The sequence below is a fragment of the Cinclus cinclus genome, chromosome 22, assembly GCF_963662255.1.
Source record: "Cinclus cinclus chromosome 22, bCinCin1.1, whole genome shotgun sequence".
NCBI lineage: Eukaryota > Metazoa > Chordata > Aves > Passeriformes > Cinclidae > Cinclus > Cinclus cinclus.
The window spans coordinates 6,130,374-6,153,967 of NC_085067.1; the positions used below are offsets into that span (position 1 = coordinate 6,130,374).

At 56.1% G+C, this 23,594-nt stretch overlaps 1 protein-coding gene across 1 annotated transcript; it reads right to left on the reverse strand.

Moving 5' to 3' along the window:
• Positions 1-10,801: 10,801 nt before the first annotated feature.
• Positions 10,802-20,033, reverse strand: SSC4D (scavenger receptor cysteine rich family member with 4 domains). The gene is made up of 10 exons (XM_062507254.1): positions 19,871-20,033; positions 16,955-16,990; positions 15,786-16,091; positions 14,779-14,850; positions 14,158-14,472; positions 13,339-13,419; positions 13,016-13,093; positions 12,016-12,327; positions 11,559-11,636; positions 10,802-11,118 (listed from the first exon to the last, which is right to left on the reverse strand). The coding sequence occupies exons 1-10, from the start codon at positions 19,986-19,988 to the stop codon at positions 10,802-10,804; spliced, it is 1,713 nt and encodes a 570-aa protein (XP_062363238.1). The 5' UTR covers positions 19,989-20,033.
• Between the last annotated feature and the right edge of the window lie 3,561 nt (positions 20,034-23,594).

Sequence of the window (23,594 nt, forward strand, 5' to 3'; positions counted from 1 at the left end):
GCCCGGTGCTGTGCGCGCGCCGCGGGCCACCACAACCCCCCTGCGCGCGCCCCGCCCCGCCCCGCCTCTCCCTCGCTGCGCCGCCCACAACCCCCCGACCGCGGGGCACGACGGGAGATGAAGTCCTCAGGTGCGGAAGCATCCTGGGTTCATGCAGCTAGCGCCTCTCTCCAGGACTACATCTCCCGTCGTGCCCCGCGCCAAGGCACCGCCCCCTCGCCCCCCTGGGCCCCGCCTGTGCTGATTCACCGGAGCCCGGCCCGGGTGGGCCGCGGAGGGCGCGGCCCGTGCCGGGGTTCGGGGGGAGCCGCGGGAGGCACGGTGGAACGGGCGGCCCTCGGGAGGGACCGGCGGGACAGCGCCAGGCACGGGCTCGCGCAGTGTAGGAACGCATCCGCGGGCTACGCGCACTCAGCGCCTGGTCCCGCTCATGGCCCAGGAGCCATTGGCAGCATGCACACGCTTAGGGCGTGGACGCTCCCACAGCCCGGGCACATCCGCAGGCTGGACTCGCACAGAATGCTCTCAGTCATAACCCAGTCCCGCTCAGAGCCCGCACACACCGCACCAGCCCGTCCTCACCGTGCCCACTCCTAACCCAGGCCCACACACAGCCCGTGCCCACTCATAGCCCAGGGTCGCTCACAGCTTGGACCCACCCACAGGCTGGTCTCTGAGCTTGGACCCACACACAGCCTGCTCCCACTCATGGCCCTGACCCACTCATGTTCTGGTCACGCTCACAGCCTGAACCCACCCACAGTCCAAACTCAGTCACAGCCCAGGCCCATTCACAATGGGATCACACTGAAAACCCAGATCCCCTCATCCTTGTCCCACTCACGGCCCATGCACCTTTCCCCTGTGGAGACCCTGCCACTGTTGCTGTGCCTGGGGTCTCTGACAGGGTGGCAGTGCTGGGCCAGGTTGTGGTGACGTATCTTGGGGTAAACCCCTGCCTTCTACTTCCCCCTGCCTCTTTTTTCCCACGGTGGCTGGGGTCCTGATCCACAGAGGAGAGCATTCCCACTGGAGATCAGCAATGGATAATGACAGCTACATTAGGCACACAGTGCACTCACTCATGGATAACCTGTGAGATGAAAACATCTCTGCTCCAGCCATGTGGGGTCTGCTACATGGGGAGAGACACTGGGAATCATAAGACATCCCACTTTCCTAAAAAATCTATGGATAAAGTGACGTTGAGAGGAGGCTACAGCACTGGGAGAAATGGAAGGATTTAATAGATCCTGTTTTCCCGCAAAGCCTCTGGATAAAGCGGTGCTGAGAGGATGCTGTGGCACTGGGAGAAAAGAAAATGGTATCATAAACAGAGTCATCCCAATAGAAGAACTTTATCCTGGTTGGAGAGAGCCAGGCAGTGCTGATGCACAGGTGAACACTGTCCTTCACATGTCACATGTCCCTGGCCCTTCCCAAAGTCACTATCCTGGCACAGGTGCTTTGGGATGTGTAGGGATGATCTCAGAGGGCTCAGCCATTCTGCTTGTCGGTCCCTGCGCTCTGTGGTTTCCTTCTGAACCTCACAGGAACTCTGGGTGGCACTGGGATATGCTGGTGTCCTCAGGGCAATGCTGTGGCTGTCCAGAGCCCATGGCCACAGTCTCACCCATGTGGGTGGGGACAAACTGACCTGGGAATGCTGGTGGTGGTGAGCAACACCATTTTGGGGCAAGATCTCCATCTTTATTGTGGGTTTAGCACTGCTCTGCAAATAACAGAAAATGGCATTGCCTGGATTTGTGTAGCACAAAATCCTCTTTTGTTTACAGCTTCCGAGAACAGAAGAAATCCCCCCTCTGATAAACAGAACCAGAAACACGCCTGCATCCTCTCCATTTCCTCTACAAAAATCCTTGCTCGCACCCCCAGCCTCACACCCCGCAGCACACGTGGCTGCGGAGTGAGAACAGCCTTTGTGCCCGGCCTTTGTTTACTGCCCCAGCCATCCCGAGGAGAGATCCCACAGACAAGGGCAGTTTATTCCTCTTCCCTGATAAAGGCTCATTCATCCTCCCGAGGGGGCTTGCCGTCATCTCTGGAGAGCTCCGCAGCAGGGCTCTGGGTTGTTTTTGCCCCGGCGCCAGTTTTAGGGGAGGGTCTGAGTAAAAAGGTGCAGAATGCAAGAGAATATTAAAGGGGTTCTGTTCCCAAGTTAATTTTTCAGTTATTGCTGCCATTTCTTATCAATAATCTGGTGGTATCTGTGGGGCATCACCCAAGCCAAGCACGCTATGATCTGTGAATGAATGAGAGCAGACTCCCTGCTCATCCCCTTTTGAGTGATCCTACTGCATTTGGGCTGGATATATGCATCCTCTAACTTGGAAAATAAATAATATTATCCCTTGGGTACAATTCCTGGGTTCTTATGGATAATATTGAACACAAGCCCAGACCTGAAGAAGTACTTTTGCACCTGGAAGTTCCCCTGATTTCTCCAAATATATCAACAGTCCTAATAAAAACTGTTGCCTCTCCATACAAACCTTTGCACTTATCTAGTATCTTCCATAAACCTGGCACATTCTCAGCCAGCTCAGCTCTGCTGTTTTACAGTGACCCTGTTTTTGCCCCAAAACAAGCAAATACTGATTTATTTCTGTCAGAGCACCAGAGCCATAAATACATTTCCAAACGCAGATGATTTCCTTCCTCATCACAGGTCAGAACAGGATATTCATGATGCTGTAAATTCTTCAGAGTAGCAATCTGGCTGTAATATTTATCTGCAGTGAATCCAGCCCCCCTTTTGAGCTCTAATGCATAAATCAACACTCCTCACCACACCTAATTCCTCTGTTGCACAGCCTGGGCAGCAGTGGAGTGAGGGTTTGGTGGTGAATGGTCCAAGTTAGGAGATTCTGGTGGGCAGCACAGGCAGCTGGAAGTGTTACTACCACTAAAACCCCTTTTCCCACCTCTGGTGCCTGCAGACACTCCTCAGTGAGAGGCTGGGGCAGCTGCTGTGTTGGGAAATCACCATGACCCAAAGGATGTGGGTCTGTTCTGCAGATGTCCCAGAAAAACCTAATAACCTCGATTCTGCCTGAGGGATTAAAAATACTTCCTCTGCGTTCAAATGTGCCACTTTGTTAATTCCCGTGGCCTGGAAGAAGAGTCTTTCTCTTTGCATTTTTTTGCCTTCCCTGCTACATCTTGTCAATGCCTTGTGACACCGTGAGGTAAGGCAGGAAATTCTCTGTGACTTGGAGGTTTGCTTGGGTGCGCTGCTGACTGCTCTGAAAATGGATCCAGAAATCCTCACCCTTTGCATCCTGCCGGAGAGTGACCGTCATGTGCCTCTACCCTTGCGACTTTTCCCTCCATGTCTGCTTGCTTGGAGCCAGGGAGATGCCCAGAAAGGGGGATGCCCAGCATGGGACATGCATGATGCATGTGTCCCAGCCTGTCCCCACAGCAGGAATTGTCACCACAGGTACACCTGCACACCTGCCATACCTCACATCAACAGTGACCTGACTGCTTGATGTCTTCAGGTGGTGGGTGGCAAAGCTGTGAAGACCAGGGGACACAGGGTGGCTTTTCCCAGGGCTGGCATGTGGGCTGGGATGGGTCCCATCCCTGGGGTGCTGCCCAGGCTCCTGCACAGCCCCAGGGCTCCGTGGCTGGGTGCTCACCCCAAGTCCAACTGCTCAAGCAGCTGCTACTTGGATTGCCCTGAGGAAGGGGCTGCCTGCCCAGGGGACCACTTCTGTGACTCTTGCAGTTATGTTGGTGGAAAAACAAACTGAGGAAATCTCTGGCTTCAGTGTCCTTTTCCCTGAGGTTGCAGGGCAGTGGTGCCCTCATGTCCTCCCTGCCTGACCCTTTTCTGGGCCAGACTCCCTGTCCCCACCAGCCCATGGCTGTGGCACCCTGTCCCCTTTCCCACCATGCTGCCCCGGGCCTGGCTGTCCCTGACAGCCAGGACAGCAAGGGACGCATCCCAGGACAGGCCAAGGCTGTCCCCTCTTCGCCTGCACCTCCCCAGCCCCCATGGTGCAGCCTTGGTCCCTCCACCCTGACACAAACCAGAGCTGGGGGGGTCATGCCCAGCCAAGGTAGAACCCCACAACCAACATCTGGGTGAGCTCAGGGGTTTGCCAACCCTCCCCAAAATGTCCCAGAGCCAGTGGCTGCCTCACCTGGGGCAGGAGAGGCTGGAGGGGGCCATGGCTGGTGGGGCTGATGACAGACCGAGGGTGCTTTGCTGGGAGCTTCCTTCCCCCAGTCTGTGGAGCTGCAGCGCTTTGTACCCAGCCCTGGCCTTTCATCTCAGCCTTTCAAAGCACTTTGCAAGCCCAAATTAATTCTGCTGCAGCAGCTGCCCTCCCGTGCTGTTTAGCATAAACTCTGTCTCCAAGCAGGGCTGCCCCTACCCCTCGGGGCTTCCAGAAATGATCTTCCCTGGAACCACCTCAAGCTACCAAGAAGGGATGGGAGAGAACAACCCCGTGCCTCCCACTCTCCCCTTATTCCCAGTACCCACTAAGAACTGGAGCAATGCCCATGCCATGGCACCCTCCTCTTGGAAAATCCCCTCTCAGCCTTCTTCCCGGCCCTTGGGAAGATGTTCCCACATAAGACAGGTTCCCATGGGAAGCCGTGGTGCTCTGGTATGTCCGGGTTGTCACAACTCGCCCTGGGTGCTGGTGGGGTGGCCGGGGGGACCTGGGATGTAGGATCCCAGCAGGAAGGTGGGCCGGGATCAGGCAGGCGTGCTGCTTCCCTGCGGGGCATTAATAATTAAGCAGGCTCGTCAGGCTCAGATGGCAGCTCTTATTTAAGGAGCCGATATAAATACCGCCCAGACGGCACTCACGGATCACCTAAAAAAAGCCTTGCCTGTCTCGGTCCCTCCAGAAGCAGCTCTGAGCTCTGCGGGGCTGGTAGGCAGCACCAGGCAAGGTGGTCAGCAGCGTCCTGTGGGGACAGGGCTGCTCTGGACTCTGAGCCTGAGAGGTGGCAGCATCTGAGGCCAATGCTCAGCACAGCCTGTGCCTCAGTTTCCCTCTGCGGCAGGAACCTGCCTCAGCCTTTCTCCTGTGCAGCAGCAGAGGTGGATGCCACCTGGGTTGGTGGCATCGGGTAGGAGTTGGAGGGATCTCTGCCCATCCACCACCCCCACTCCATCCATGCCAGGGGAAAGCTGTCCCATGTTCCAGTGGCTGCTAAATGACTTTTTTGTTTGTGCTGGCCCTGCTGCCCCTCATGTCACAGTTTCCCTGGGACACCCCTCCTGCTCTGGGGTCGGGGACACTCATCCCCCAAGGACAGCTCAGTCTTCCCCTCTGCCTGCCCAGGAACTCCAGCACCCCCATCCTAGAGCAGTCCCATCCCTAGTGAAGGGCAGGGGGCTGGGGAGGGGCAGGCAGGGTTGGGAACTTGGACATAGCCATGACCAGGGGAGCAGCGGGACCCCCCCAACCTGGACATCAACCTCCATCAGCATCCTGGCCCCCAGGAGGAGGCGAGGAGCCGGAGGCGGAGGGACGGGGCTGTCACACCGAGCCGCTTGCTGCAGTCCTGCTCGCAGGCTCTGCAGCGTGACTCAGCACAGCCTCACCGCTCCCAGCCCCACCGCCGCCGCCTCTTCCTCCAGCCCGGGGGGAACACACGCTCCCCACCTTCCCCCTGCCCTCACACAGCCCCTGTCACCCCAGAGCCAGCCCGTGGTCCCACTCATCGCTGTCTGTTCGCACCCCAGGACCACCAGCAGCTCCTCCAGCCCCAGCACAGGCAGAGACCTCTCCTCCAGGGGCAAGTCGGGGCTCCGAGCGATGGAGAGCAGGGTTGGGGTCAGTCTGCAAGCACCCATCACCTCTGCTGTGAATCCATCTGGATCTGGCCCTTCCCACCCAAAGCCCCTTATGGGATCAGGGGAGCTGAGCACCAGCTCCTGCTGTGGCACCTCTCCAGGCATTGGGAGAAAGGATTTGGGGTGTTTTTCCTGGGGAATGGGACTGAAAGAGATGTCAGGTCACATAGAAAAGCCCGGAGATTTTTAAAAGGATTTTTTGAGCCTCACTTTTGGGGTGTTTGAAGCCTGACAGGATCAACTTGTCCCAGCATTTCTGTGCACATCCCCTCTGGCCATAACGTGGACGTTACCGGGAAGCGAAGAGAGTGTGCAGAGAAACCAAACAGCGCTGGGCAGGGGGACTGAGAATCCCAGCTGTCCCCTCTGACTGTCCCCACATCCCCGTGGGGCAGGGCTCAAGGACACTGCACAGCAGAACGCCACCGCCTCATTGTGCTGTGTGGGGCAGGTGTCCCTCCACTGTCACAGCAGCTCACCCACACCCCCATCGCTGCCATGGGGCCGTGCAGCTGGGGCACCGCGCTGGCTGCTCCCAGGACGATGCAGACCGGATCAAACCAAGCGCCCAGCTGGCAGCAGAGCACCCGGCAATAGCAGGACCCCCGCTCGCACCCGCAGGGCAGCCCCTGAGCCCCGGCATCGCCCTGGGAAGCGCGGCTGGCAGACAATCCCTCTGCTGCCTCTCTCCAAACGCGAGCGGTGGCAGCGAGCTGGCTTTCAGCACTCAGCAGCCCACGTGGGGAGGCTCCTGCCAGGGGAGCGACATCAAATTAAATAATAATAAAAAAAAAAAAAAAAGCAGAGAGGAGGAAATGATGGATGGGAGGACTTGCAGCCGTGGCCGTTTGTCGTGGCGGAGGGACTCTGCAGGCTTAGGGAAGCTGGCGGTGCCCGTGGGCCGTGGCCGCGCAGCCCCCGGCACGGCACGGCACGGCACGGCACGGCACGGCACGGCACGGCACGGCACGGCGTGGGGAGCAGCCGTCCCCGCGGTTCCCCCCCGCCGCCCCGCTGCCTTTGCCAGCCGACTAATTGCACCAGTGACTTTGCAGTTCCCAAAATAGCTGCTGGCTCCGGCGGGTGACGTCAGCGGGAGCCGCGGCGGCAGGCCCGGCAGGAGCGGGGAAGGAGGGCGCTGCCGGCGCTGGGGTGCGGTGAGCGGCTCCTGCGCCCTCCGTGGTCCCGCTGGGTGACCTTGGCACCCGGGACCACGCTCGCAAGGGAACGAGGCTTGCGGTGCCGCAGGGATGCCGCAGGGAGTTCAGGTCCTCGTTCAGCAGGAGGCGGTCCGAGGCTGTCCCTGCCCTGCAGACCCGCCGCGTGGATGTCCGCATTCCCGGGACCTCTGACTGTAGGGGCTGGGGCAGGCTGCCCCGAGGGGGGCAAATCTCGGTGGCCCCACCGGGTAATAAGGAATGTCCCTCCAGCCAGGGAAGCTGGGTCCCTGCAGCTCCCTGAGGGTGTCAAGGGGTGAGCCAGGACCACCCTCCCCGTGTCCCCCAGGGAAACCGAGGCACTTGGGGGATACAGAGGCAGCAAGGAGGGCAGAGGACGGCACAGTGAGCCGGGAGGCAGAGTGAGTGAGCTGGGGAACAGAGCAGAGCCCAAGGTCACCCAGGTGATGCTGGGAACAGCAGAGCCAGGGATGCTCCCGGTCCAGGGCTGCCTCCGGCACTGACTCACCCTGTGCCGGATAGCACCCAGCTCCTCCGGTTACAGGCACAGACGGCATTGCCTTAACGGGGCACGGCGGTGGCACGGCTGGCCCAGTCCGGGAAGGGCACCCCTGGGACCGGGCACTGACCCACGGGCCCCTCCTGCCGTCCCTGCAGTCTGCAGCCTCCCCGCGCAAGCACGGCATCCTCCAGTGCGCCCCAGACAGAAGAACTGCTTGTACTGGTCTCATACTGGTCCCAGAATGGATTGCCCGTCCCTCGCAGCACAGCTGGGGGGGGGGCGGATTTAATCACGAGTGTCCCCTCACCTGCCCCAGTTCCCGGGCAGCAGAGCTCCTGAGACCCACACCAGCGCCCAGCCAGAGGCCAGTTTATTATTCCAGAACGTGACAAAATAATTAAAGCCTCCTCCATTTCCCCTTGCTCATTTGTGCTCCTTCAGTCTGGATTAATGGGTCTCTTCTCCCAGCACAGACTCATTCCTTATTCCTAATAGCCTATAAATCCCAGCCTGAAAATAACCCCAGCTTTTGCCTGGACCTGATGAAATATTTATTCTCTCCTCCCTGCTACCCCGCACACCATCCCCTCTCCAGGAACGGGGAGAGGAACTAATCGATGACATCGACCGGTGTGGAGCTGCAGCTGCTCTGGGCGCCGGGAAACAGCTGACGTCGGCAAGAGGATGGGAGCTGGGCAGGAACTCGGATTATCCCGGCTCCCACGCAGCCGCTGCAGCCTGGCTGTGGTGCCGTGATGGGATGCTCTCACACCCTTGGCACCACCGCGTGCTGGTACCCTGCTCCAGAACATCCCCTGTGATGCTGCCGAGCTTCAGAGCATCCCCTGTTCTTCTACCGAGCTCCAGAGCATCCTCTGTGCTGCTACCCTGCTGCAGAGCCAGGGCATCCTCCATCCCCCTGTTCCTTGCCCCAGGGCATCCTCTCGCTGGTACCCTGCTCCCACCCTGCCTGCCACTCCCTGCTCCCAGAGGAACAGGAGATGATGCCCAAGTTGGCTGTGAAGTGTCTGGGGGGATCTCTGTGGATCCCAGCCCCTCCCAAGCTGGCTGCAGGAGAAAAGGCTGGAAGACAGGGAAGCAGCTGCTGCCTTTCCTGTCTGGAAACCCTTTGCTTGCCGGACTGTAGGCTGTGAAAGGGAGAAACTCCAGGATACCAGGACGTACTCTTCCCAGCTCAAAGCCAAGAAGAGCAGGATGTGGGGTAACACCAAAAACCAGCTTTTCCAGGTCTAGCATAATCCCCAAGAAAAACAGGGCAAACCCATCCAGCCTTTCTTATCTTCCTCACTGTGACACCCCAAGAGGCTGCAGCTTCCAGAGCAGCTCCTGGCCACCAGCCTCATTACCATCTCCCACAGCCAGAGAGGGGATGGCAAAGCTGGAGGAGTGCACAGCATCCTCTGACCCATCCCCAGCTGGCGTGAGCTGTGGGGACAGCTCTGTCCCCCCCCTGCTCCCAGCAGGATGCAAGTATTCCCCAGCTGTCCTGGAGGCAAGAGGTGAGATGGGAAGTGAGGGGGCAATGGGGCGTGCAGGACCTGGGAGCACAGGGAAAGGAGGATTTTGTTCACATGCCACCTCCCTGCCCTCTCTCAGGGTCCCAGCAAGTCCTTGTCCAGCTATCCTGCCACAACCTGCCTGGAAGATGCTTTCTTGCCTCAGTTTCCCCACTGATGGAAATCAAAGTGCTGGGAAAGCTCTGTCCATGGGAAGTGGAAGAGAAGCAATCAACAAGAGCCTGAGTATGGGGCCAGGGCCACCCCACAGCTCACGTGACTGCTAAATCCCACTGGGAACAAACCCAAATCCAATCTCAACCCCTGAGACTGATGGGAATCAGGGTGGTACCCCCAAAGCTGGGGTGAGGAAAGTTTCATGCTGAGCTCTCAGCTGGGTGGGAATTAAAGGCTGTGTGAGGGTCAGCCAGAGATCTGGGCCAAAATTTTGGCAGCAAGAACTGAGCTCTCTCCTCCAGGTTTGGGGCCTCCCCTCTTCTCCCAGCATTTGCTTTTACCTAGGGCTTTGAGGGGATGACAGGAAAACAAGTCAGCTCTCAGAGCACTTTCAAAGGGCTTTTATGTATTCACAAAAACAAACCCAAATGCATGTAAGAAAAAAATGGGAAAACCAAAAAAAACCAACCCAGGAATATGCACAGTCTCTTATCAACAGAAGAATTGCACAAACAGAGGAGTGAACTCTGTGCTGCTGCACGAGCCCTTCCCCACCCTTGAACCCCATCCAGGAGAACATGGAGATCATTTTCCCAGTGTCCCAGTAGGTATCAAACACTTGGTGGTGAAGGTGACTGGTGCTGCAGGCTGGGTCTTTCCACCTGAGCTGGGAGGAAAACAGCCTTTAAACCCCAAAGGCACGGCACTGGGGAAGGAGGAGGCTCCTGGGTCCCTTTCCTTGCTCTGGGAAGGGATTTAGGGTCTTCCCTATGGTTTTCCATCTGCCTGTGTCCTGTCTGCCAGCTCCCTGCCTGCCCTGGGCACCTCGGAGCATGAAGCTTTTGGGACAGAGCAGCCAAAGCCAACACGTCTGTATGGCACAGGATGGAGAAGGATGGGGTGACTGCAGGGAGCCCCATCCTTTCCCACTCCCCAGGAGATTTTTTGGGCATGGACTGGCCATGTTGAAGCCCCCCAGCAAGGGAAATCTCATCTGAGCTCTCCTAAATGCCACAGTGTTTGCAGAAGGAACAGGTGAAACAGGCGCAAGGATTGCAGATGGCGTGAGATCCAACGCCTGCATTCCTGCTGCATGGAAATGGGGGAGGAATTGGTATTTCTGATGCCAAAATGGGAAGAAAAAGCTGGTATTGGGATTGCTGGAGGACTTGCAAAGCAAATTGCAGAACAACAGTAACTCACTGCAGAGCCACTGGAGCATCCTGGTGTGATTTCAGCCCCCTTTTTACATTTTTTGAGTATAATTTAATGTCATTTTCACAGCAGAAAATCCATTTTCCTCTCCTCATCTCTTAAAAGAAATGGCTGAAACCAACCAGATTTCATACCAGAAGCAATTTTGTTTTCCCAAGGGGCAATCAGGGGGTGGGAAGGGGAAGCTTCAGCCAGTATTTCAGGAGCTGAGGAGAACCCAGTCCTGACCCAACTCCTCCCATCCTCAGAGCCTAAACATCCACAGGGCCAGTGCAGGGAGCGTGTCCAGACCAACACCAAGGGTTTAGCCCCTCTCTGTGGTGTTGCCATCAGCTGCCTCCAGAATCCCTCCTTACCTGCAGGAGGGTCATAGGATGTCACAGACAGCACCGGCATCCTCAGAGTGGTCGCAGTTGTGGACGTCCCAGCGGATGTGGGAGCAGCGCAGCAGCGAGGGCTCGTGGCCTTTGCACTTGAGGTTGTCGAGGAAGATGTAGCCGGTGCCTTGGCCGTAGCGTGCCTCGCCCCAGGCTGCCAGGGCATGGCCACAGCCCAGCTGCCTGCACACCACCTTGGCGTCCCGCAGGTCCCAGGCATCGTCACACACCGTGCCCCACTGGGACAGGTAGAACATCTCCACGCGCCCCTCGCACCGGTGGCTGCCGTTCACCAGGCGCAGGGACCCTGTGGAGGGGATGGCGTGAGGCAGCCCCTGCCCCTCTCCCTTGCCTGCCCTGGGTTCAGTCCAGAGCTCCCCACTGTCTCTGCACAGCCGGGAGCAGGGGGGTGACAACCCACCAGAGCTGGGGGTGACAACCCACCAGAGCTGGGGGTGACCCTCAGAGCATCGTGGTGGATGTTAAGTTGGAAGAACAATGACCTCTGTTCTCAGGTCTGCCCCTTCTCTCCCCACCCTGAGGCCCATCACCTCTGCCTGAACCAGCCTTAGGGGCACCAGGAGAGGCTATGACTTAGCAGTGCATTCAGTTTTTTCCCCCTCCCATGGGCTGCTCCAGGCACTGCCAGATCTTGTGGCTCTGCCTGAGCCACTTTTTCCTCCCTGTGCCAGCATGGAGCATCCCCAGGGCTGGCATTGTGTCCTCAGGTGACACCCCAGTACCAACCCTCCTTGGGACGAGTCGGGACCAACGTGGTGGTTGTAGCAGTGGCTTCTTGGAAATGGTCTTCAGTGTCATCAGCACCTGGCGCAGTGGAGGAGAAGTGGGAAAAGTGACTCATGGGACAGAGTCGGGTCAGAGCCCCCCAGCAGTGGCGTAGGATGGCTGGGGATGGCTGCAGGGATCTGGGATGGGATGTGCAGCCACTGTGCACAGATGGGGGACCAGAGGGGTGCCACATTTCAGGCATCACCCACTGCCACTGCCGTCCCCATGTGCAGGAGAAACCCTGGGGTGTGAGGGCTCATTCTTCACCCAAAACCTCATCTGGGGGTACCTCATTTCCCACAGCCAGCCTGAGCATTGCTGAAATCCTCCCCACACCCATTCTCTCATTGACTTTCCCACTGAGCTGGGCTTCACCGCAGACCTGCCTACCTCTTCTCGCACCTCCCACTCTCACCTCGGCAAATGACCCCGGCGTCCTCGTGGTGGCCGCAGTTGTGCTGTCCCCAGCCCAGGTGGAAGCAGTCGGCCAGGCTCGCCTCGCCGCCGCCGCAGCCCACGTTATCCAGCAGGACGGGCCCGCTGCCGTAGCCGAAGGAGCCCAGCACGGTGGCGGCGAGAGCGGTGCCGCAGCCCAGCTGCCGGCAAACCACCTGGGCGTCGGGGAAGTCCCAGTCGTCGTCGCAGACGGTGCCCCAGGTGCCGCGGTGCCGCACCTCCACCCGCCCGCGGCAGCTCCCGTTCCCGTTCGCCAGCCGCAAGCCGCCACCTGCGTGGCACGACGCCGGGGGGACCAGGGCTCCACAGGGGGTTTCGTGTCCCCTGCTGACCCTCCAAGGGCGTGGGGTGAGCCCCCGGCTTCTGGGGTAACCCCTGGGGACTTGGTGGTAACCCCCTGGGGATGTGGGGCAAACCTCTGTGGGCATGGGGTGAGTCTCTGGGTTATGGGGTAACCCATGGGGACTTGGTGGTAACACCCTGGGGACCTGGGTGCAAACCCCTATGGGCATGGGGTGAGTCTCTGGGTTATGGGGTAACTCCTGGGGACCTGGGTGCAAACCCCTATGGGCATGGGGTGAGTCTCTGGGTTATGGGGTAATCCCTGGAGAGTACTGGGTGACTGTGGGGATGTCAACTGAGTCTCTAGGGACACAGAGTGAGTCCTGGTGATGTGGGGTGACACTGGGTACATGGGGTGATTCCCAAGCAGCATGGGGTTAGCACTATGAACATGAAGCAACCCCTGGAAATGGGGTGAACACCCTGTGAGCATGGAGTGGTGTGAACTCTGGGGATGTTTGATAATTCTGGTGGCATGGATTGAGCACTTGAAACACAGGGTGACCTTTGGGGATGCAGAAGGAGCCCTGGGGGCATGGGGTAAGCCCTGGGGATGTGGACGGACTCCGCCAGGGCCGTGGAGCCCCATGCAGGACTAGCAGCAGCTGCACACTTACTTTCCTGCTCGATGGTCAGGAGCGTGGTGGTGACCACCTCGGTGGCCTGGGAAGGCTGGTCCCTGCTGTCTGTCACTGCTGGGACAAGCGTGGGGACATGTGGGCATTGGGGGATCCAGATCCAGCACCCGCTGCCCTGGTCCCAGTCGGTGCCAGTGCCTACCAGTACCATGGCCGCCCCCAGGCAAGACCCTGCCATGGGCAATGTCACCCCCTGAGCGTCACCCCTGCATGGCAGGACCCCAGGATGGCCAGGCTGGGTCACAAGAGGACAGACAAGGCACAGCTTTACCCCCCAGGATGAGTGACTGCCAGCCTCCTACCTGTGGCCGTGGCTGTAAGTGTCTCCTCAGAGCCCAGGGCCATCGAGGTGGTGAATGATGTGATGGTGGATGTGTCCAGTCCTGTGGTGACATAGAGGAATAGAGGTGACACCTGGGTCAGGAATCATCAGGACTCATTACCTTTTATGCTTCATTATCCCCTGCCCCTCTGAGAGCAAGGTCTGGGCATGGTGGTGCCATCGAGTCTGTGCCCCGAGGAGGTGCCAGAGAGGATGGGGATGCTCAGCAAGGAAAGGACCAGCCTGAAAAAATTGTCCCTTTTTTTGTCCCTCCATCATCCCCTTTGTCCATTAACAGTGGGAAAGGGAAAGCACTGGCACTTACTGCTCCTGTCATTGGCCATGATAATGAGGGAATTCAGGGGGATTATTAACATTATAAACAGTATTCAGTGGAGAATGGCAGGAATACATCATTTCAGGAGGGGAAGGGGAGGCAGGCTGCGCCTGGCTTGACGCCCAGCCCCTGGCAGCCGCTCCCTCCTTCCGGACACGGGCAGCTTGTTTTCCAGCCAGCAGAGCAGGGAAATGGCACAGGGAAATGGCAGGATGACAGATGCATTTCCCCTGCAAATCACCACCCCGGCTGTGCTCTGGGCTCTTGGCATGGGGTTGCTACTCTGGAACACCAGGATGAGGGCGGATAAGGAGCAAGGATGCTCCTACAGTGCAGAGCCCTGCCAGAGCCTTGGGCATCTCAGCATCTCTCTGAAGATTTCTGCTTGGAGAACAGGATGTCCCTGGGTTTTCCCCCACCCTGAGGGCAATGCCCTGCCCTCACCTGTGCTCTGCCCTGTACCTGTGCAGATGACCCCAGCATCCTCGTGGTGGCCACAGTTATGGATGCCCCAGCCCAGGCTGTAGCAGGCGGACAGGAAGGGCTCGCTGCCGTCGCAGTTGACGTTGTCCAGGAGGATACGTCCTGTTCCATAGCCAAAATAGGCATTGCTCTTGTAATCCAGGGCTTGCCCACAGCCCAGCTGCTTGCAGACCACGCTGGCATCACTCAGACCCCAGTCATCATCACAGACGGTGCCCCAGTTCCCGCGGTAGAAGATCTCCACCCGGCCCTGGCAGGTGTCGGGGCCGCTCACCAGGCGGATGCTGCCGTCACCTGGAGGGTGGCAGATGAGGTGAGAAGGATATGGTGTCCCTGCACGTGGCACCGTGGCCAGACTCTGCTGTGCCCGTGATGGCAAAGGAAATATGTGAGTAAGAGTGGGGAAGGGGCAAATCTTTAGAGCAACGGGGTTTGGGAACCTTGGGAACCTCTGGGATAGGGTGTGGCCATGGCCAGCACAATGATGGGGTCTGGGGGTCTGCACCTCAGGGCTGGAGGGTTGGGAGGCTCCAAGAGGGGCAGCAGATGACAGTAGGGGACACTGCCCTCAGCCAGGATGTCCCCCCTGCAATGACTTACTTTCCCCATCCTGTACCGAGGCTGTGAGGGTCCTGGTGCTCGGTCCTTCACTAACTTGAGTGGGTGAAAACTCTGCAAAGGGAAGCAGAGAGGTGTCACCTGCTGCTGCTCCACCTCGAAGCTGGAGGGATCCCTCCCGCCCCACTGCTCCAGGAGGGTCTGCACCAAACCAGCCCCATCTGAAAATAGAGGGGTTTACAGCTGCACCACCCTGCCAGAGCTCTCTGCCAATGCCTCCAGACCCAGCTCCTGACATGCTTTTTCACTCCTTCCACCTCTCTTCTCCAACAATGCCATGATTCGTTTTCCTGCTCAGTCCATAACCTCTGTTCTCTGGTTGCTGTTGGTACAACTTACCAGCCAACCCAGCATCCCTGCCTTTCCATCCCTCCTTTTCCAAGTCCTGCTTCTGCAGTACATGGGGATTCATGGAGCAGCTGTTCCAGGTCTGCACAGCCTCACTTTCACAGCTCACTGATGCCTGGCTGTTGAGCAAACCTTGCACAGCGAGGGAGGAACGTGTGTGGGGTACATAAGGGTCGTCGCAGAACCGTTCCACTTTCACTTGCCAAGTTCAAACACTTTCCACTGCTTTTCTCACCTTTAGGAACATGTCCTACTGAAAAGCTCAGCAATTTAAAGAAACACAAGTCAAAAGGGGAAAGAGTGGTTGGGCAGCAACTGACGCAGAGGCAGGAGCGTGGGTGTGCATGTGCTCTTTCCCCAGAGATCATGCTGGAGAGGGCGCAAAGTCCCTGAGCTGGGAGTGACAGGAACACAAAACAGGCTGGTCACCTTATGGAGTACCAGCCTGTGGAGCTGGGAGGTGACCTGGATTGAGGAGAGGGGTGAAAGAAGGATGCAGAGGGTGTTTGACTGACCCAGGTCAGAGAACCAGGCCCTGAGATAAGACTCTTGTGTTCCACCAAGGTCTCTGCACCCCCGAAGTCTTGCACTCCACAGGAACCCCCTTCTCTCCTTGCCCCAAAGGAACCCACCCTCGTTACCATTGCACACAACAGCCACGTCCTCGTAGTGGTAGCAGTTGTGGATGCCCCAGCCGTGGCTCCAGCACTCGCTCAGAGCTGCCTCCCAGCCCTTGCAGTCCACGTTGTCCAGGAAGATGGGCCCACTCCCCTGGCCAAAGGTCATGGCAGCAGGGAGGGTGATGGCATGGCCGCATCCCAGCTGGCGACACACCACGTTGGCATCCACGATGTCCCAGTCGTCGTCACAGACCGTCCCCCAGGAGCCATTGTAGAGGATCTCCACTCGCCCCTGGCACCGGCTGGGCCCGTTGGTGAGACGGATCTCTGGGAGGATGGGAACAGAGAGGTCCCTCAGCAGGCAGTGGGCCATGGGAAGCCAATCTACATCAAACTCCTACTCCTTAAATAAAATCCTGCCCCCCTTCTCTGTAGCCAACACAGTTGTTGGTTTGGTGCTGCCCACCTGCTGGTGGGACACGGGCTCCCCTTCATCTGCTGACAGCAGTGGCTGTGGAGACACAGCACGTCACAATCCAGGAATGAGATGCATCATCACCAAGGTCAGGCTGGGCAGGGCTTTGGGCAGCCTGGTCTAGAGGAAAGTGTCCCTGCCCGTGGCAGGGATAGAACGAGATGGTTTTTAAGGTCCCTTCCAACCCAAACCATTCTGTGGCTCTGTGATGCTCCTATCATCTCACCTGCTAATGGGAAAAACCCAATGCGTGAAGGGTAGAGCAGACATGTGGCACCAAATGTTGACTTACAATAGGTGACAACTGACAAGATGCAATTAGCAAATTCTTATTAGCCTCAACAAATGCATCCAGAGCTGGTCCCACATGGGAGCTGGTGGGATGGAGATGATCTCTCAAGCTGCTGGCAATGGGGAATAGGCATGGAAGTGCCCAGGGTTTACCACATCAAGGGAATTATTTACTTGTATGTGTTGCATGTCACAGGGACTCAGCTGGAGGTGACAGAAATCTCTTTTCAGGATAATTAGCAGAATAGGGATAATATTCTTTATTTCCTCTCTGTAAAAGAAGTTCAGCTTCTTCTTGCTGGTTTTTGTTCCAAACCAATATCTTTCCTTTTTTAAATTCCCCAAATCCCTTCTTTTACCTAAAAATGCATTTTTCAACTACAAAACTTCCTGAAGAAAAGTGATTTTAAGAGAAGAATCTCACCTGGGAATGGCAACGTCTGAGGCTCAGAGGTGGTGCCTGCAAGGGACAAGAGAAAGGATCAGCTCCCCCAGAGAGCAGGAGGTGCAACTTGGAGAGTGACAGCAGCAGGGATGGGATGGGTGTGGTGGGAACTGTCAGGACCCAGCAGCCCTTGGACCCTTCCCTTTCCTGCAAGGTCCTGGTGTTGGCAGGGGGAAATATGAACACCCTTCCCCAGGGCATCACTTTATCTACTTCACATCATGGGAAACTGAGGCAGCACATGAGTGACTGTGACTCTGGTGAGATTGTGCTTGACACATGTGTGACCCTGATGAGCCCAGTGGCCAGCAGAAGCCACTCCAGGTGGGTCCTGTTTTAGCCCAGGTCTTGGGAACTTTTCTGTCCATCCCTGGCTCCATTGCTGCCTCGCTGTGGGCCCTGGGCAGCTCCTGCATCCTCCTGCCCCATCACCCATATGGAAAACTTGGGTGGTGAGACAGGAACAAGGAAAATCAATCCTGCCCAGCTTGAGAAACCCACCATAGATCTCCTGATGGAAGATGCTGCACCCTTGTGTGCATTTAAATTGTTTTTTTTAAATTTTATTTCCCCAACAAAATCCACTTTTTGGAAGCTCCGTAATTATATGTAAATACCAACACCCCTGCTGATGAGGTGCAGCCACCTTAGGGGGTGAACAAACCTCATCCAGAGGGAGGATTGAAGGATGCAGGATGTGTCCTCATCTCTGGACCCCCTGTCCCACAGCTGGGGGTTATTTGGGCACAAAATCCCTCTCAGCCCCACTGCTAAGTGATGTTGAATCCTCCCTGGAATGCTGCCAGCATGGGTCACAGAGGGCTCCAGCTTGTCCAGGAGGTCACAGCAACATGAACATGAAACCCTGGGGGATGGTGGCTGGGGATGGGTGGCTGGACCTCATAGACATCCTGGTCCACAAGTAGTTGTCTGATGCTGGAGCCCTCCACAGATCTCCTTGGACATCTGAGGTGTCCTGCTCTTGAGGCTCTGGCTGTGCAACCCTCTCCCATGGGTGACACCTTCCAAAATCCTTCCAAACCTGGTGGAAGGTATTGCTGCCCATGGCAAGGGGTTTGGAATGAGATAAGCTTTAAGGCCACTTATAACCCCAACCATTCCGTGATTCTATGATTCCTCCATGTCAATATAGCACTCAAAGGCTGATCAACACCCGTGGGTTCCTCCATGGCCTCTTTTCCTCCCACTGCCTTGGACCAGCCCTGTCCTGCTCCACGCTCAGCCTACAAGCACTGACGTGCAGGTCAATCCCAGCCGCTCTGGAGGCCGATGTCACTCCGTGAGAAGCAGTGTGAGCCTGGGGGGACAGTGGAGCAGATGAACCCACCTCCCTTTTCCTTGCTAGGATGTTGCCTGGGAGACCATTAAGTCAGCTAGAAATCAGGACTGTCAAAGAAAGACCTAGAAGCCCCAAGAGAAAGGAGAATAAGGCAACTGTCTGGCTGTATCCATGACTTAGCAGGGATGCTGGGATGAACAGCAGCATCCGGGGGGCTCCACCATGGCCTGTGCTCCTGACCTCCCCAGCTGGAACAGGCATGGAAAAGGATGCTGTGATTCCAGCAATAATTGGGGATTAAACAGGTGAGACCACGGGAGCAGAGAGGCTCTGCAGGAGAGGGCAGGGAAGGACACAACAGCCCCATGGGTTGGACAACAGGGTAGAGGTAATTCAGCTCACCCCTGCAACATAAATGGGGAGACACAAGTATTTCTAGGAAGAATGTTTGATCCTGGTTTGTATTGATTTTTAACACCTAGTCCACTCCAGTGCCGAAAAAGCAGTGGATAAAAAGGACATTGATAAATATTCATCTCCTTTTAAGTCAAAATCAAAGCTCTGAAATATTCATTTAAGAGCATCCTCCAGCAAAGTCAGAAGAGATCTGAAAAGAATATGCCTGGCGTGTCTACAATAATGAGGAATGAGGGGGAAACTGCCTGTTTTGAGAAGAGATAGAGCCCTCCATGTTTTTCTGATCCAGCTTCACAAAGCCAGAAGGGAAACTGCTCAAGTAAACACCACTGCTGAACAAAACCGCCAAATGGGAGGACAAATCGTTAGCGACTAATCTGTGCCCATTAATGAAGAGAACCTGGAGAGCCAGGCGATGCAGGGGACAGCGACAGAGCCGCCAGGGTCCCCAAAGGGTCCCCACACTTGGAGTGTGGGCACGGATGCTGCCACAGCATCCCGAAGGAGAAACACCAGCTGAGGGGGTGGCAAGGTAAAACCAAATTTAACTCAATTAGGATGTCTGACTACACCTGAATTCCCAGTTTTCTGGCTGGCTGTGCCTTGGCTCGAGTTTGTTGAGGCAGGAATGCGTTCCCCACTGCCTGGCTGTAATTACGTGGATAGAGTCACACTGGGATAAGGACGACGCTGCCGCAGCACTCGTGCGGACCCGCATTCCAGAGCGGGAATGGCTTTTCCCAGGTCTGTTTAAATGCTCCACATCCTGGCTGGACAGTTCCCGCCAGGAGTGAGTAGAAATCACAGTCCTCAGGGGATGGGTGCTCATTCCACCCATTTCCTTGGCAGGACTTGTCCCACAGGTCCTGGGGAGCAACTCCAGGTTCATCCCTTGGCCATCAGCATTTTCCCATGGGTGCCACCCACTCCGGAGCCCAGAACTGCTCTGTCACCAGTGCTGGCAGCTGCCTGCCCCATTTCCCTGCCTGTCTTCAGTGCTGGGCTTGCCATTGCAACCAGGTCACAGTGGGACACAAGAGCTGAGCTTGCTCCCTCGGCCTCCGTGCACACTCAGTGCTCTAGGGGACACCACAGTAACCGTGTGCCTGCAAATCTGAGAGCTGGAGAGGGATCACGGGTGCCTAAAACCCTTCCCACTGCGCCAGGCAGAAGCTCACCGGTGGGGCTGAGGAGGAGGAGGATGAGGAGCATTGCTGGCATCAAGGAGAGAGGCAGCACCTCGATGTCCGGCCTCCTTGTGCCGTGCCAGGTGTCCAGACAGGGACTGAGAGTCATTGCTGCTTGTCAGCCCTCCTGCAGGCGAATTTCTAGAAGATACCTCCCTGAAATATGCAGACAGAAGTATTAGTGGTGGTGGCCAGGAGAGCCTGTGATCACCAAGGGCCATGCAGGACCTGTGAACGTGTCCCTCCTCAGTATTTCCAGGAGCAGCGACCAGGAAACACATGAAAAGTCATTCCAGCTGGATTAATTGAAAATAAGCGATTTTTTTTTTTTTTTTTTTTTTGCGAGTGGCAAGATGAAGCTGAACGGCCATATCCCACCTGCAAGATAAAACTCAGCAACAGGGAATGTCAGCAGAAAATGAGGGAGAGATGAAATATCTTAAGATTCCATTTCCCCCTCATTTACCGCTCACGGCCGAAGGGGTGGATTCCCAGCTCTGTGTCACTCGCAGGCTGTCTGGGAGGGGGATGGGTGCTGGTCCTGCTGGCCGGGACACCTCTGGGATCCCAGACCCACATCCCACATCCCAGCAGCCGGTCTGGCGGCAGCGTGCGCTGGGGGAGCAGTGCCATCGTGAGGATGCTCCCGCACGCCGGCTCCAAAGCCGGGCTGTTAGGCTCTGCTCAGCGGAGCCCTAAAATTAAAATCCCTCCAGCACACACGGGCACATCAGCTCCTGAAGGGATGCAGATTGCTGCCGCTGCAGGCATCTCCTGGTGGTTGGAAACTTGGGAAAGGTCATCGAAATCCACTGTATCAGTGACTAACCCCTCCTTCCCATGGAAAACCCTAATCCAGCCTTTTGCTTGCTCCTGGTTTTCCATGTGGAGGCATGGGATAAGAACTCCCAGGTGTGACCGTGTGCTGGTGTCCACCCATGGGCTGGGGGGGCTCCAGAGCCTCCACACCAAGGCTTGGACTTCGTTGCCTGCACTAGGGAGAGACGATGGTGGACCAAAGGGTTTTGTGTGCACCAACAAGAGGTGATGGAGGTGCAGGAAGGAGCCCGCGTGGGTGGAACACAGCCTGGTTACATCTCCCTGATCTCTGCTCGACTCCTGCTGACCAAGCCTCTGGAGGACGGACACTCACCAGCGGACAGGCAGCTCAGTGATGAGGGCTGAAAACCAATCTACTCGCTGAGGTGATGGCTTTCAATACTCCATTCATCCCTCCTGAAGCATCGAATAATGTCGCCTTTTGTCCCACGGGCCCTCCCCTCTCTCCAGCAGGGCAGGGCTGACAGACGCCCCCTCCGCCGCCCTGTCCCAGCCAAACCCCGGCATCGCGTCCTGCTTGCAGGGACGTTGTCATCGCCGGCCACTTTTGTGCCGGAGCCAGCGCGTTCCTGCACCCTGGCAGGGTGGCAGCGGGCATTAACCACTGCCGTGCTGTGTCACGGCTGACCCCAAGAGGGAAAACCCAACTTTCCTTCTCCGTCTGTGCTTTTCCGACTGCTTCTCAATCCTCACCCCAATGCTCAGGAGGATTCAGCTGAAAACTGAACCCCTTCATTAAACCCAGGGGTGTTGGGGCTCTGTCAGAATCCCCACAGATTAAAATCTGCTTTTTAAGCCACAATTAGTCATTATGGCACTGTAGTAAAACCCAGCATCCCTTCTAACATAACTCAGAGAAGCTGTGGCTGCCCCATCCCTGGAAGTGTCCAAGGCCAGGTTGGACAGGGTTTGGAGAAACCTGGGCTAGTGAAAGGTGGTCTGCCCATGCCAGGAAGGTGGAATGGGATGGCCTTTAAAGTCTCTTCAACTCAAACCACTCTGTGATTTTGTGATGATTCTATGATTTAAAGCGTTGCTAAATGTGGGTTTATGAAAGTCCCTTCACACCAAGGCTTTCAAGCTGTCAGGTGTCCTGTGAAGCCACCCCCCACCATGGACCCGATGGAAGAAGCAGCAAATCTTCCATCACCCCAATCCTGCACAAGCGTTGACCACCTGGGATGGTAGAAAGTTCACGGGGGAGGATCTGGGCTTTAACCTGGGGCACAGAAAGTCCCAGCTTTCACCCCAAATAACACACCACAGAAAACACACTGTTCCCAGCCCGCTCTTTGTCCTTGGTAAAAACACCCTCCTCCCACCTGGACACAGAACCCCACAGGTTCTTTTATCCCTTTGGGTTCCCTCTGTACCCCTTGGCCAAAGCTGGAGTGAACCCTAGTCCTCTATTTATCACTTCTTCCACTTTTTAACTTTTTGAAAAACTTCAGGAGAAATCACAGTTTTTCAGCTGTCACCACCCCGCCAGATCATTATTTGTAATTACCATCCTGATCTTAGAAAAAGCATCATAAATCCACATACCTGTTTGGTATTTTCTCTCCAGTATAAAGATGAGTGTATCGAATCCCAGAAATACCTGTCCTCTTTTGAAACAAACAAAGAAGCTGGCTGACTATAAAATATTAAAAATTAGCATTTGAAATCTGTATTCCTGGTAAGATGTGATGGGGATAAGGCAAGATTTTTTTCTTTAGGTGAGATCTTGCTTAGTAAATATTTTAAAAAATTAAAAAAGGGGAAGAAAATGGATCTCATCCATCAATGGAACAGCTCCAGCCTGTCATCTCTTTGCACTTTTGGGGCTGCTGCTGCTGGGTTACAGCAGGATGGCAACCCTGCAGCCCATCCTGGGACAGATCATCCCCAAAGCAAAGGAGAGAGAGGGAGCAGGAGAAGGGAGAAGAAAAGGAAGAAGAAGAAAGAGGAGAAGAGAGGGAAGACCGCTAAGGAGACATGGTGGGGAGGGAATGGCTCGGGTTTCAGGGAGGCAGGCAGGGACACATCCTTAAATTGGGTGCTGACAGAGACTGGGTTACGCCTCGAGGGGAAGGAAGAAGCTTTTTCAGAGGATTTGGGCTTTTCAGCTCCTTCCCACCTCCCTCCTCGGCTGTCTGAGTGCCTACCTGGAGAGGAAGTCAGCTATAACCATCTGGCTGGAAATATTTCTGTCGGTGTCTGAGCCAGCGCTGGGATGCAGAAGCAGGGGATGGTTCTGACCTCCTTCCCTGCCTGGGGGCTTTGGAGACCTGTTCCTTGGGCAAACCATGGTTTTCCCTGCCTGTTCCTATGCAAGAAATTACCTTTAGAGGTCCCTTTTTACAGGACTTTTCCTGTCTGACCACTATGGCATCTCTGCTGAGGATATTAGAGGGACCTGATCTATCTTTGTGCTCTCAGCCTGTGGTGAGAGATGTCCTGTCCTGGGGAAGGGAAATCTTCCCCATCCATCTCCACCACCTCCTGCTCTACACATTCATGTTGTCTGCTTCTGCTCCTGACCAGGGCATCTCTTTATTTTAAGAAGAATTGTGTATATTTAATAATTTTTAACTATTACAGCCGTTTAACCATTTTAACCATCATTGCAAGTAAGATCCAGATAATGTGAGACTCTTGGGTCTCAGAATCCTTGAGGACCACAGAAAAGGAACCTCCAAACATACTGGGTTTCCCAGTCTTATGATTTCTTAAGTTCCCCAACAATTTTAGGAGCCTGGTGTGCTTTTGGCTTTGAAAAAGTTGAGTTTATGAGCCACAGGATTCTGGCCCTTGTTCTCATGGGAGGCAGAATTTGCCTTGTGGCTCTTGCTGCTGGATTTTTCACTTGTTCCTATGCAAAGCCCAGACCTCT